The 12984-nt window shown below is 57.0% G+C and overlaps 1 protein-coding gene across 9 annotated transcripts in view; it reads right to left on the reverse strand.

The window, feature by feature from the left end:
- GREB1 (growth regulating estrogen receptor binding 1) overlaps window positions 1-12984 on the reverse strand; it is a 145288-nt gene that overhangs the window by 22803 nt on the left and 109501 nt on the right. For all 9 annotated transcript variants that reach the window (XM_042933657.1, XM_042933653.1, XM_042933660.1 and 6 more), the window contains 5 exons: window positions 10220-10559; window positions 8783-8898; window positions 6690-6889; window positions 5280-5369; window positions 1793-2406 (listed from right to left, as the gene is read on the reverse strand). In XM_042933657.1, coding sequence (XP_042789591.1) covers window positions 1793-2406; window positions 5280-5369; window positions 6690-6889; window positions 8783-8898; window positions 10220-10559 — 1360 coding nt within the window. The remainder of the gene's footprint in view (window positions 1-1792; window positions 2407-5279; window positions 5370-6689; window positions 6890-8782; window positions 8899-10219; window positions 10560-12984) is intronic.

The following is a 12984-nucleotide window of genomic DNA, read 5'->3' on the forward strand; positions in this document are numbered from 1 at the left end:
AATATGAAATATGACTGGGGGAAGCTTCAGAGAAAATATTTGCAATACACGCAGTAGACAGAGGATTAAATTCTGTAACCTCCAAAGAGCTCCTGCAAAGTAACAGGAAAATGTCAGATGCCTGAAGGAAAAATAAACAGGAGAAACAGGGCAGAAAATCCCTGTGAAAGCCATAGCAGTGACCAAGAAATATATAAAAATATATTCAACCTTAAGAAAACTATAATATACTAGGTTTCATCTATTGAATAGGCAAAATTTTCTTTAAGATTGAGATATCCAATAACATGACAGTGTGGAGAAACCAGGACCCCTTTTTCCAGTTTATAAAAAGTTAACAGGGGCGCCTGGGTGGCTCAGTCAGTTCAACACCCGACTTTGGCTCAGGTCATGATCTCACGGTTCGTGAGTTCGAGCCCCGCGTCGGGCTCTGTGCTGACAGCTCGGAGCCTGGAGCCTGCTTTGGATTCTGTGTCTACCCCTCTCTCTACCTCTCTCCTGTTTGCACTCTCTCTCTCCCTCAAAATAAACATTAAAAAAATTTTTTTAAAAAGTTAACACACGCTCCCGTAAAAATTCCAGAACCACACGGTGACAACGAAAGAGAATGTTCACAAATCCTGGTCCCTCTCCAGGTTAACAATTCAGCAGCAATCCTGCCAGCGATTTTTTGGGAGGTATTTTTCACACACAGAGACGTACACATACACGCTGATACTTTTTTTTTTCCCTTGACATTACACTATGCACGTATTATCCTATAACTTAATTTTTTTTTTAATTTAAATATCTTAAACCTCAGTGTCAGTATACAGGCCTCTGACTCCAACTTCCTAGGCTGAATTGCATGACACAGTTGTGCCCGAATTTACTCAACCAACTTTGACCAATGGAATTTAAATTGTTTCCAGTCGCTTTTTTTCACTACTGTAAACGATTCTAAAATGAACATTCTTACACATATTTGGGGGGGGGGGGTTGTATTTCTTGGGGCAGGGTCATCATAAGGAAATTAATACACTGAGCTGGAAGGGAGCAAGTCTCGCACTGTGACAGTGGCAGTACTGATGGGGACAGGAATAACTAGGACACATGCTTTCTATGGTCAGGCCGTGCCCCAGGCACCCTGCGGGGATTCCCTTGCCCGGTGTTCACATTTCTGACGTCATTCTCAGGTGAGGACACCGAGGCACGGAGAAGGCCGGGTCCCACGCGGGGTGTCAGGTGAGACCCGAGGCCGAACTTGACCCCGGGCGAGAGCCCACCTTGCACCTCAGCACGGTTCCGACAAAGGCCCTCCCAAGACCCGACCCAGTCTTCCCTCACACGCTCCGGACTCTTGGCAGACGTCTGCCATTTTGACTAGTGAAATGGCCTTTCGTTGTTAGGAAGCCACAGTGGGGCCAGAGGCTGGGATAGGGACAGGCGGCCAAAATCCTCCAGCGCAGAACCCAGGGCAGGGGGGCGGGTGTGTGTTTCTACCTGGCACGGACCGGCCACGGGACCGAACGAAACAAGGTGGGGAAAGCGGAGTCACAGTCGGACGGAGAAGCACCCGGAGAGAAGCCCCCCGGCCCCCCGCGTCACACAAGGCAAGACGCTGAGGTCAGAGGACGGAAGTCGGCCAGCCGTGGCGGGGGGGGCAGGCAGGACTCGGCCTCCACCCGGCCGCCCGCCGTAGGGTCTGCTGCGGGGATGGCGAGCTGTGAGGGTGTCGGCCCCCCCGCACCGGCCCAGTGGGCGCGAACCCGAGAACCCCCACGGGGCCCGGGCCCCGCAGGGCGGCACCCACCTGAGGGGGCCCGCTGAGCAGCAGCCGGCGTGGGTGGAAGCTGTCCACGCGGCCCTCGGTGCGGTTGCTGTAGTCCATGTGGCTGGGCCGGGGCACCGTCCACTGCCGGTAGTAGAGGGACTGCTCCGTGGACGTCATGGTCTTGCTGAGCAGCGGGCGGAAGGAGCTGGCCCACATGACCGAGTGGGAGGGCAGGAGCGAGGCGGCCTTGGGCAGGCCGCTGCTGTCGGTGGCCGTGACCATGTCGTACACCAGCTTGGGCAGGAAGACGACGGGCGGCTGGCGGCAGGCCTTGGTCAGGGAGCACTGGGAGGCCTGCGGGACGAGCGCCCCGGACGAGGACGACGAGCCGGAGGAGGACAGCTGGGAGGACGACGGGGTGACTGACACCTGGACGCTCCTCTGGCTGCCCCTGGGGCCGGAGTCCGGCTGGGCGGCCAGCCCGGGGCTGCGCCTGCTGATGACCGACGGCGGTCCCCGGCCAGCGTGGGGCCTCTGCCTCTCCCCGGGGGCCCTGCCCTCCTCCGACGGGCCGCAGGGCTGCGGTGATCGGGCCCGCTCCCCCTGCGAGGGCGCCCCGGGCTGAGCCGAGGACTCGCGGCACGGTGCCGAGCCTGGGGAGGGATGCACCTGTCAGTCACGCCCCGGGAAGGACCCTCGCAAAGGAGCCCACCTTTCTGCTTTCCGCAGTGCAAACCCCCCCCCCCCCCCCCCCCCCCCCGCCCCCGCACTAGACAATCGCTGGGGATCTTCCTGAATGCAATTCCACCTCTGGGCAAATATCAACCCTTTGGTTCTATGACAAAGGCAAGACTTGCTGAAGGGAGAGGGAGACAGCGGTTGTCTTGTGGCAGGACTTCAGCCCACACCCTCCCCAGCATCCCGCCCACTGCCTCAAAAGCCTCTCCTTTGCAACCTCCTGACCGGACCTGTTCCACAACACCCTGCCTCCAGGGCTCAAGCGAACTCTGGCCCCCCGTGCACGTGTTCCCCTGAACGCCTCTCCCTTCTAGACCCTCACGGAGCTCACATCTCACCTCTGCACCAGGACAGCGGGGGCTTCTGGTTCAAACTGGCAGCGAAACTCACAGGACTCAGTGGGCTTTACCAAACACCAGACCTGACTTAACCTTTAGGAGAATCCGGGCAAGGAAACGAAGCCCACACAGTAGCCGCTCGAATACGGACTCTCTTCGGCCCCTCCCCCACGTGGAGCACGTTGAGACCCTGGCGAGCGTGGTCAGCCGGGCACACGGGGCCGGCACCCTGCTCTCCTTTTTATCATCCCAGCTCACGGCAGCCCCGCAGACCGCAGGCCCCGCAGGAAGCAGGGCAGATGGGACACTGCACCGTTGTCTCCACCGTCCTTCCCCAGGGGCCGGTGTGGAGAGCAGACTAAGGGAGGCCCGGTACCCCGTACACCCGCCTCAGAGAGGCCTTCCCGCCGCCCCGCAGCCCTCGGCTCGGCCTGCAGCCCGTTCCCCACACCACGCGGGTGACTTCCCCCTCGGATCCGAGCTCCCCGGCAAGGGCCCCACCACTCAGCCCCGCAGCTGGCACCTGGCACCCTTCGAGGGAGGGCACGCACCGGCCAGTGCCCCTCCGCCGAAGGCCTGACTCCTGCTGAAATACCTCGTCGTCCTCAGACAAGGCACTTGAAGTGACTGGCTCAGAGTCAAGGGACGAGCCGAAGACCAGAGACGGGGAGGCAGTAAGGGACCTGGGCGCCCGGCCTGGGGCCAAGGGGCCAGATGGGCCCGAAGCACGTGAAAGGGGCGTAAGTTTGCAAAAGTAGACCAAGGGAACCCCGATGTCTTCGTCCACTTCCCTAGGTTGTGACGGCCGGCCTGGTAGGACCCGGAGGACGGACACCCACACGGACCTTCCTCTCCATCCACCCCAGACCTCAGCTGCTCTGCCCTCCCTTGAATCCAGGGGCTCTGTCAGCCTATCAGATGAGACTCACCCCCACCCAGGTCCCCACCCTGACCTGTGTGGCTGCGGCCAAGCCTCACCTCCCTGGGCCCCCAAGTCCTTCACCTCTGAAACGCATGGGTTGTACCCAAGGGCACGAAAGGCATCTCATCAGAGACCCCTACGACCTCAGGACCCTCTGAGGAGTCCTGATTAAGAAAATTGTCTCACCTGACTGAAGAACCCCAGGAGGACAGAGGCCAGCTCATAGCTTGGACCCTCTACTCCTGAAGACACTGCACGGACCGGTATGCCCCCAGAACCTTCTAGAAAGCGGTCAGGACAGGATTGGGGAAGAAGCAAACCACCACTCCTCTCGATTCTGAATAGCATCGGTTCATTCGCTCACCCATTCGCCAGCTCCACCCTGGGGGCCCAGGCTCCCCGTACCGTTTGGGGCAGCGGACCCCGGAGGCCGCCACACTTGGCTTTGCTGACTGACCCGAGCCGAGGAGAAGGTCTCCCTTCCGCCACAGAGTTACGGGCCCGTGTGGAGGAGGCCTCGTTCTGACCCCCTCCGGCCACAACTGTGGGGAGACCCCCACACGAGGGCTGTGAGGGGAGGGGCAGAAGCCAGGAAGGCTCTGACCCCCACAGCTACGCCCTGACCACGGCCAGGCGCCCGCCCGGAGCTGCAGCCCGTGTGACCGTTCACTGTGCCCGAGCATCAGTCACGCTCACTTCCACAGCCTGAGCCTCCTCCGTCCAGAAGATCTTCTCTTCCCAAAGAGACCCAAAGGCCAGCTGCCCTCTGAAACCGGCAGCGACTGGGCCGAAACCTGCCCCCACCGGAGACAAAATTTCCTCTTCGTACGTGCGACCGTCACCCTTCACGCGTGACCACGTGTGCACAAACGATAAGACAGCCTCTCTGGTAACGTAACGTGGTCGAAGAGGAACGACGGACTCCCTGACGGCAGGACCGTATCCAGTCTTTCAATGCCCTGACTCAGATGCCAAGTCGGTTCTCGGTAACGGTCGCGACAGGAGGACGGGCAGTGTCGTTGGCGGTGTGCCAGTCCTGACCGCTCCCAGACACCAGGCGTCTCTCAGGCAGAGACTGGGCATCTTACCCACCTTCCCCGCGGTCTGGGTCCGGGGCTGGGTGAACACCTGCTGCCATTTGCTGCGTCCCCCCGCCCCCCCCCGCCCAGAGAAATCTGTGTCCACTTCTCTCTGCCCTCAGCCTCGATCAGCACACCTCAGGTCAGCCCCTCTCCTCCCCGAAGGCGCAGGGATTCATTCCCCTGCGGAGCAGCAAGGCCACACCGCCCAGCACCGGCCACCGAGGGGGACGGCGTCCATGATCTTCACCCGGGAACGCTGAGGTCCTGCCCAAACGCCTCACGTCCCAGATCCCAATCCGGAAACACAACTACTCCCTCAGAAAGCCCAGTTCTTCCAAGGGTCCCTTCTCTTTCCAGTTCTAGGTGAAAATTAAGGATCTCTTTTCATTCTCCGAAATCTCAAAAAGAAACGTCCCGACACGCAACTCTCCCACCTGGAGACTTACCGGAAGCTTTCGAGGAGAGGGAGGACGACGCCGAATCATGGGAGCAGGACCTCTCCCGCTTCACCGGGCTCCTCTTCTCCGAGGTGGAGCCTGCCCCAAGATACACGCTCGCTGAAAATGCCTCGTGATCCCCACCTCGTGTGCCCGCCCAGCACTTCACAGTTGGCAAGCTGTGCTCCCACCTAGCATCCACCCACCCACCCAACCACCCGGCTAGCATCCTCTAGGCACCCACCTCTGACAGAGCCCTGAGGAGGCAGGTGGGGAGGGACACAGGGCGGGCCACCCAGGCGCTCACGGCTCATGGGGCCCCTTCCCGTGAGCCGCAGCCACAAGGGGGCGTAAGAGGTGCAGACAGAGACCTGGACGCTGGGGGGCCAGGCCCCCACCCAGCACAGGGAAGCAGGAGCAGGTGATATCCTGGAAAGGTGACCCGACCTGAGCTCTGAGGGGCCAGCAGGGGCTTCTAGGTGAAGCCCAGAGGTGGGGGAACTCAAAGCCAGGGGGAGAGCCTCCGTGTGGCCCAGACGTGACAAGAGCAGAGCACAGCCAGGGAACCCAAGAGGTGAGAGTGGCCAACAGCACGGGGAACAGCGGGGCGGGGGGCTGAGAGCGGAGATGAATGAACACTGAGGCTAGAGAGGTAGGCTGTGAAACACCCAGACTGTGGACTCATCCCACGGGCGACAGGCATTTTAACGTCGGGGTCACATTCACGTTTGTGAAAAGAAGCTACGAGTCTGCACGGCAGGCCTTCTAGACTCCGTCTTACAGGTGAGCAGCCTGAGGCCAGGAAACGAGGCACGGCTGTCCCAAGTCACACAGCCAGCAGACGGACCGGGAAGAGAAGCCTGGCCTCCCGACCCTGCTACACCGTCTACCCCGCAAACACTCTGCGGTTTTGAATCGACAGCTTTGTCCTTTTCCTTGCTGTTGACGACAGCCACATGCTGTGCTCTGCTCTACCTGCCCCGCTACGATTCGGGCTGCATTTCCAGCTCTTCCAAGGAAACGGGGTCTTTCTCATAAATCTCGATAACGGACACATCCTGTCGATTCACACCACCAGAGGGTAAGGCCACGAACGAGTCAAACAGAGCATGAACCCGAGTCCTGAGAAACTCCAATTTTCCTTCCTATTCTCTAAGACTTCCAGAGCTAGGAAGAACCCATGGGGATTCCCATTTTCTCACACCGCCAAAAAAAAATAATAATAAAAATAAAAATGGCAGGGGAGACAGCAGAATCAGAATTCAACAATGGACTCGCCATCTTTTCCAAAGACGTATCCAGATAGTTCTTGTCGGAGCTGCTGAGCATCGCCCGGGGCCCGAGGGTCACAGCCGTCTGGACGAGTCCAGGCAGCACCCCCGGGGAAGAACAGCGGGGAGCAGACCCACCACCTCTCACCTTCCGTCACCAGCTCCTCGTCCTCGTTGTCTGTGCTGCTCAGCTTTTCCGCATCGCTCTCCAAGGGCTCGTTCCGGGCCGCCTTCTCCAAAGAAACCTCGTTGCTCACAAAGTAAGCGGCCAGGCCCAGCTCCTGCTCCAGCGCTGTTCTCACCAAGCAGGAGGAGTTTATCAGACGCAGGTCACAGTACCTCAGAGACCTGGAGGGAACAAGAAGGGATCTACTGAGTGTCTTCTACAACGGAGGCACTGCTCCCGGCGCTGGGGGGAAATGGCCATCGGGACCAGCACCCTGCCCCCTCTTCAGGGCCGCAGGACTCGTCTAAACAAAGAAGCAGACGGCATCACGGTGAGCCTTTGGCAACCAAGTCTGTGGAACGTGAAGTCTCCTGGGGCACCTGCTATGTATTCAGCCCTGTCCTGTGTGTCATCAAAAGAGTGCTTTCAGGCCAGAAGAAAAGCAGGCTTGCACCCCAGCTCTGCCACTTCCTGGGGCCAGAACCTTCTGTAAGCTGGGCAACGTCTTGCAGGCTCAGACTGTTTTCATCTGAAAGGGGAGAGTGAACATTAAGAGCCATCGAAGTGCACCGTCTGAGGACGACACGCAGTTAAGTGGGACGTTTAATTATTCAATCGACACTTAAAACGTGCCCAGGACGGAGCTGGATGGCAATCAGATCACTGCCATATTAGAAATACGAGTCTGTCTGGAGAGACAGACACCAGCAAGCGATGAAAGAGGCAGAGGAGGGGACCCAGAGGACAGGCCGACGCAGGGCTCGGGGCGCTTGGTGGAAACAGCAAAAGGCCTGGAGAGAGGCAGGTGTGGGTTCCAATCAGGCCCTATGGTCTCAGGCAAATGACTTTCCATTGGCTCATCTACAAAGCAGGAGAGTGATGCTGTTGTTGCAAGGAGTAAACGCTGTGTTGAAAGTCCGGCGCGGAGCCTGATAAAAAGAAGGTACTCCGGGAATGTTTGCTCAAACCTAAGATCGCTAAAGACACGGTCTTAGTCCTTAGGGAGCCAAGGAATGGGAAGAAACAATCCATGCGAAAAGCAACAACCAAGGTCAAGCGTTCTGGCCCGTGAGGATGCTGCGTGCCGTGGCCCTTGTGGAAGGAACCCAGGCTTTGGAGTTGGGCAGCCTGGAGTCCCTGGTCTGCCACCCAGGCTTAATTTCTGGAAGTCCCCATTCCTTCACCGCTCAAAGGACCTCTGAAATATTACCTTCCCCCAGGGTTATAGTGAGAGTAAAATGAAATACGGCAGTGAGAATCTAGTCCAGTGCCAGCACGTAACAGGAGCTCGATAAACGACCGCTCTTACTGTTTCGTTTTACCAGGAAAGACGTGCAAAGGCCCCACAGCCTGGCTGCCTGCTCTTCTCCATGGGACTTAAGTAAATCTTTAGGAGCCAACCTGGCATCACCAATTCAAGCAACTGCCTTACTGGAGGCCCAGTGACTTTCGGTCCTGAGTGTCTACCTGTCTGTGGGACGGTCTAGAGACCCCAGGAGACGCTGAGGGGGCTTACGGCTGACTTCTCCATCCGTGGCTGTGGTCTCCAGGGGAACAGCCTTCGAGATAGCGTTATGTGTGGAAGAAGGGGTTCTTCCTACGTGGCATCAGCTGCCTGCCACCTCCCAGAACACCTCCCACCCCAGGAGGGCCCGGCTGCCACAGCAGCCTGGACACCAGGAGAAATGTGGCCTTGGCCCCCCAGATGATCCGATACTTTCCTAACTGGAACAGCCATCCCTAACGCACATGGTGATCATCGTGCAGAGAGACAGAGGGAGGCATCAAACCCTAACTCCAGCTGTCGGGCCTCCACCCACGGAGCCCAGAAACAGCCATCCCACCCCGCCCTCGGCCCAAATGGCGCCTAAGAACTAGGAAAAGCGGCCCAGACCTCAGAGACGTCTCACTGCCGTAGGCTGGAAAACCGTCGTAAGGAACACAAATCTTCGATGACTCCGAACGTAAAGATTCCACCTGCCGTCGGACAGGGGAAGCCTGGCCTGCCAACCCCCCAAAGCTGTGTGCCTGTGGCCCTTCGAAGACCCCCCGGGGCACAAGCCCCCTCCCCTCACCTTGGTAAGGATTCCCCATGAGGGTCCATCCCACTGAAGATCAGGATGCAGGGCAGGCCCTCCAGCTCCAGGTAGGTCTGAGGTCTCCACTCGGCGTCCTCGATCTTCTGCCAAAGCTGCGGATAATTAAAAAGCCACAAAGCGGTGAGACTCCTTCCTTCCCGGCGAGCCCAGCTCTGTCCTTTCGAGAAAAGGACGGTTCCTCATACTGCAAACAAGCACGTCGTCTGCACTGGCACTGTATTCCCAGCCCCACGGCCCGGCGCGTATCAGCTGTTCCCGAAATACCTGCTGACTGATCCTCTGGAAGAAAGCGCACGTCCTCGATTGCGTCTAACGTTTTTGCTGTGTTTTCTTCGCCGTGCTGCCCTGCGTTGCCTTTCACCCACTTCCTACTCAACTGTGCTCTCCGTATGCTTTCTAACCCTCCTGCCTTTCCTATCCTCTCTTGGTGGGTTCAGTGAGAAGCTGTGGGCCAGGAGTTTAAAAAAGCAAGACAGGGTTATTGGGCGCCTGGGTGGCTCAGTCGGTTGAGCGTCCGACTTCGGCTCAGGTGATGATCTCGCAGTTTGTGAGTTCGAGCTCCGTGTCGGGCTCTGTGCTGACAGCTTGGAGCCTGGAGCCTGCTTCGGATTCTGTGTCTCTCTCTATCTGCCCTTCACCGGGTCGTGCTCCCTCTCTCTCTCTCAAAAATAAACATTAAAAAAACAAAAAGCAAGACGGGGAGCCTGAGTGGCTCCATCCGTTAAGCATTCAGCTTTTGATTTAGGCTCAGGTCATGATCTCATGGTTTGTGGGTTTGAGGCCCACGTGGGGCTTTGCCCTGACAGCATAGAGCCTGCTTGGGATTCTCTACTCTCCCCTCTCTGCCCTTCCTCTGCTCATACTCTATCACTCTCAAGATAAATAAATAAACATTAAAAGTAAATAACTAGGGGAGCCTGGGTGGCTCAGTCGGTTACGCGTCCGACTTCAGCTCAGGTCACGATCTTGCCGTCTGTGGGTTCCAGCCCCGCATCGGGCTCCGTGCTGATGGCTCCAAGCCTGGAGCCTGTTTCGGACTCTGTGTCTCCCGCTCTGTCGCTTCCCCTGCTCATGCTCTGTCTCTGTCTGTCTCTCAAAAATAAGCAAACGTTTAAAAAAAAAGTGTGCTTAAAAAATAAAAATGAATAAAGAGCAGGCCAGTGTGATTCAGGGAAGCAACATTCATTAAGTAATTTGGTATCGCTGGATGAAAGCTGCAGGTGGGGACACGAGCGGCAGCCAGAGGGGTGGCTGGGTATAGAGGGCACGTGAGGGACACCAACACTGAGGCACATGTCGCTGCTCCGTCGCCCCCCCCGCCCGGTCACCGCGCACGCGCGTGCGCACACACACACACCACCCCTACCCTGCCGGGCATCTTTCACCCCGCCCGTCCCCGACCGCCGCGCCCACCTTGAGTTGCTTCACGAAGTGCTTCCCGACGGTGATGCCGGAGCTGGGGTTGCCCAGGATGATCTCAAAGTGCTCCTCCAGGGCCAGGCGTGCCCGCACGTGGGCCAGCCGCTCGTAGGCCACGGCCGCCAGCGGGGAGCAGGGCACCCGCAGCAGGACCATGAGCCCGTGGCCGCAGGGGCACTGCTTGGGGGAGTTGATGAGGTTCTGGGTGATCTCCAGCGTCTCCACCGACGTGTAGTTCTTCATCTGCGACAGGCCGCTCACGGCCATCATGGCGGCCGCGTAGTGCTGCACGAGAACAAAGGTCCTGATCACCGCGCTGTGCAGGCGGGGGAACCTGCAACAAACAAGAGAGGCGGAGCGTGACCGCGCTGTCGCGGGGCTCCAGGATGCCCGGGGCGCTCCGCGAGGACCACGACGACGACGACGACGACACGATGGCGGCAGCCTTCGCCCAGCCACCACGTGGCCCAACACATCGGCCGGCTCGGGGGCGGCGAGACCCCGGAATCGCAGACGCGTGGCGTTTCCTTTCGGAGCCGCCTGCATCCAACCTGCAACACAAGCCTCCCTCGGAGGGCGCGTCAAACACCGCTCCGCCATTGCCAGCGGGGAAACGGGAGCACAGGCTGGGGGCTGCTGTCGAAAAGATCGGGAAACGGGAAGACACAGCAAAAGGAACGATCTAAAATGAAACAGAGGGAAGCAAAAACCAAGGACCGTAGCATCGGAGAGCTGAAACTTCAAGCACCTTAACGTACGTGGCATTGGGTCACTCTAAAAGGGAGGAGGAGGAGGAGGAACACAGAAAAAAAATAATTAGAGGAAACAAGGACCGAATTGTTCTCGTACTTGCTGAAAACTCAAGTCAGGACAAGAAACGTGAAGAAAATTATACCATGGCGGATCTTAATTTGCTTAAAATCAGTAACAGATTAAAAGTCTGAACACTTTGGGGCCCCTGGGTGGCTCCGTCGGTTAAGCGTCCGACTTCGGCTCAGGTCATGATCTCACGATTCGTGAGTTCGAGCCCCGCGTCGGGCCCTGTGCTGACAGCTCGGAGCCTGGAGCCCGCTTCGGATCCTGTGTCTCCCTCTCTCTCTGCCCCTCCCACACTCACGCGCTCTCTCTCAAAAATAAATAAACATTAAAAAATTAAAAGAAAAACAAGTTAGTTAAAGTCTGAACACTTTAAATCTCTGCAGTTTACTCTATGTCACTTATTCCTCACTAAAGCTATTGTTTAAAAAAAGAAAAAAAAGGAACCACCGTATGGGAGGCAAGAACTCGCCCAGCTCTAAACAGCACGTACAGGTGCAATGTGCTTGCCCCTAAACCTTTGTGGTTGGCTCTACAGGAAGGAAGCTCCCCAGAAAACATATCGGAATAAAAATGGGAGTGGTTAAATGTCTAAATCTCTTAAGTCCCAATAAGTTTGTGTCAGATTTGCGGTTTCCCAGACAGATTTTCCAGCCACATGCTGGGGTCTGTGTGCAACACATGGCAAATCGACAGTCTGGCCACGCACGTGGTGGGGAGAGGCAGTAACCAATGTGTTCTTACCTTTATCGCCTTCTGTCCCAGTTGCCTGTTTCAAGAGAGTTTTCCAGACACAGGATTCCCAGGAAGGGCAGCATGGTGTGGCGGAAAGAACATCAAACCTGGCTACAGTCCGGGCTGCCACAAACTGGATGTGTGACCTTGGGCAAATCGCTTCTCCTCTCCGGGCCCCAGTTCTCACGATTGTAAAATGGGGTGGTTGGGTGAAATGATTCCTAGGAGTCCCTAGTATTCTCCATAACTCAACACTCCAAAGCCTGATGTTCTCTTCTCACTCCGTGAAATGTGAATTTTAATCTCTGTGTAACACTTCCAGTTTAGCAGAGGGGCGGGAAAGGAAGAGGATGGTGGTGACAGGGACAGTTGTGACGGTGGTGACAACGGCAGTGGCAGCTGACATGAGCACGTAATGTGTGCCAGGCACTGCTCTTAACGTTTTGTGTGTATTCGTCCACTGAACCCTCATGACATTCCCATGTGGTAGGTACTCTTATCCCCACAGAGGATTGAGACACTTTTCTAAAGTCTCAGCTCATAAGGGACAGACCCAGGACTCGAACCCAAGAAGTGTGACTTTGGAGCCTGAGCGCTCAGCGTACAACTGTTCCTGAGTTTGCACAGGCTCGTGTTTCCTGAAAACTCTCATGAGAAGCCACTAGAAAAGCAGATTTGTTCCCAGGTGAGGGTACGGAAGTTCAGGCAGGTTCGGCGGGTTTGCTGAAGGTTAAAACTAATAAAGTATAGGGGCGCCTGGGTGGCTCAGTCGGTTAAGCGCCCGACTTTGGCTCAGGTCATGATCTCGTGGTTCGAGGGTTCGGGCCCCGCGTTGGGCTCTGTGCTGACAGCTCGGAGCCTGCTTCAGATGCTGTCTCCCCCTCTCTCTGCCCCTCACCCGCTCCTGATCTGTCTCTCCCTGTCTCTCAAAAATGAATAAACATTAAAAAAATTTTTTAATAAAAAAAGACTAATAAAGTATAAATCCAGAACGTATGGTCCCCTGGCCACTAGCCGTGAGACCTTGCTCCATACATATGGTTAAGTGGTTCTACTGTTTTGGAGTCGATGGCAAGGACTTGGTCTGGCTTCACTCCAAAACCTCCCACGTGACCTAGGGCAGGTGACCCAACCTAAGTGTGTATCTTCCTCTGCCACATGGGGGTAACAGGATCCGTCTCACCGTGCCGCCGTGAGGATTACACGAG

This window comes from Panthera leo, chromosome A3 (genome assembly GCF_018350215.1).
Source record: "Panthera leo isolate Ple1 chromosome A3, P.leo_Ple1_pat1.1, whole genome shotgun sequence".
NCBI lineage: Eukaryota > Metazoa > Chordata > Mammalia > Carnivora > Felidae > Panthera > Panthera leo.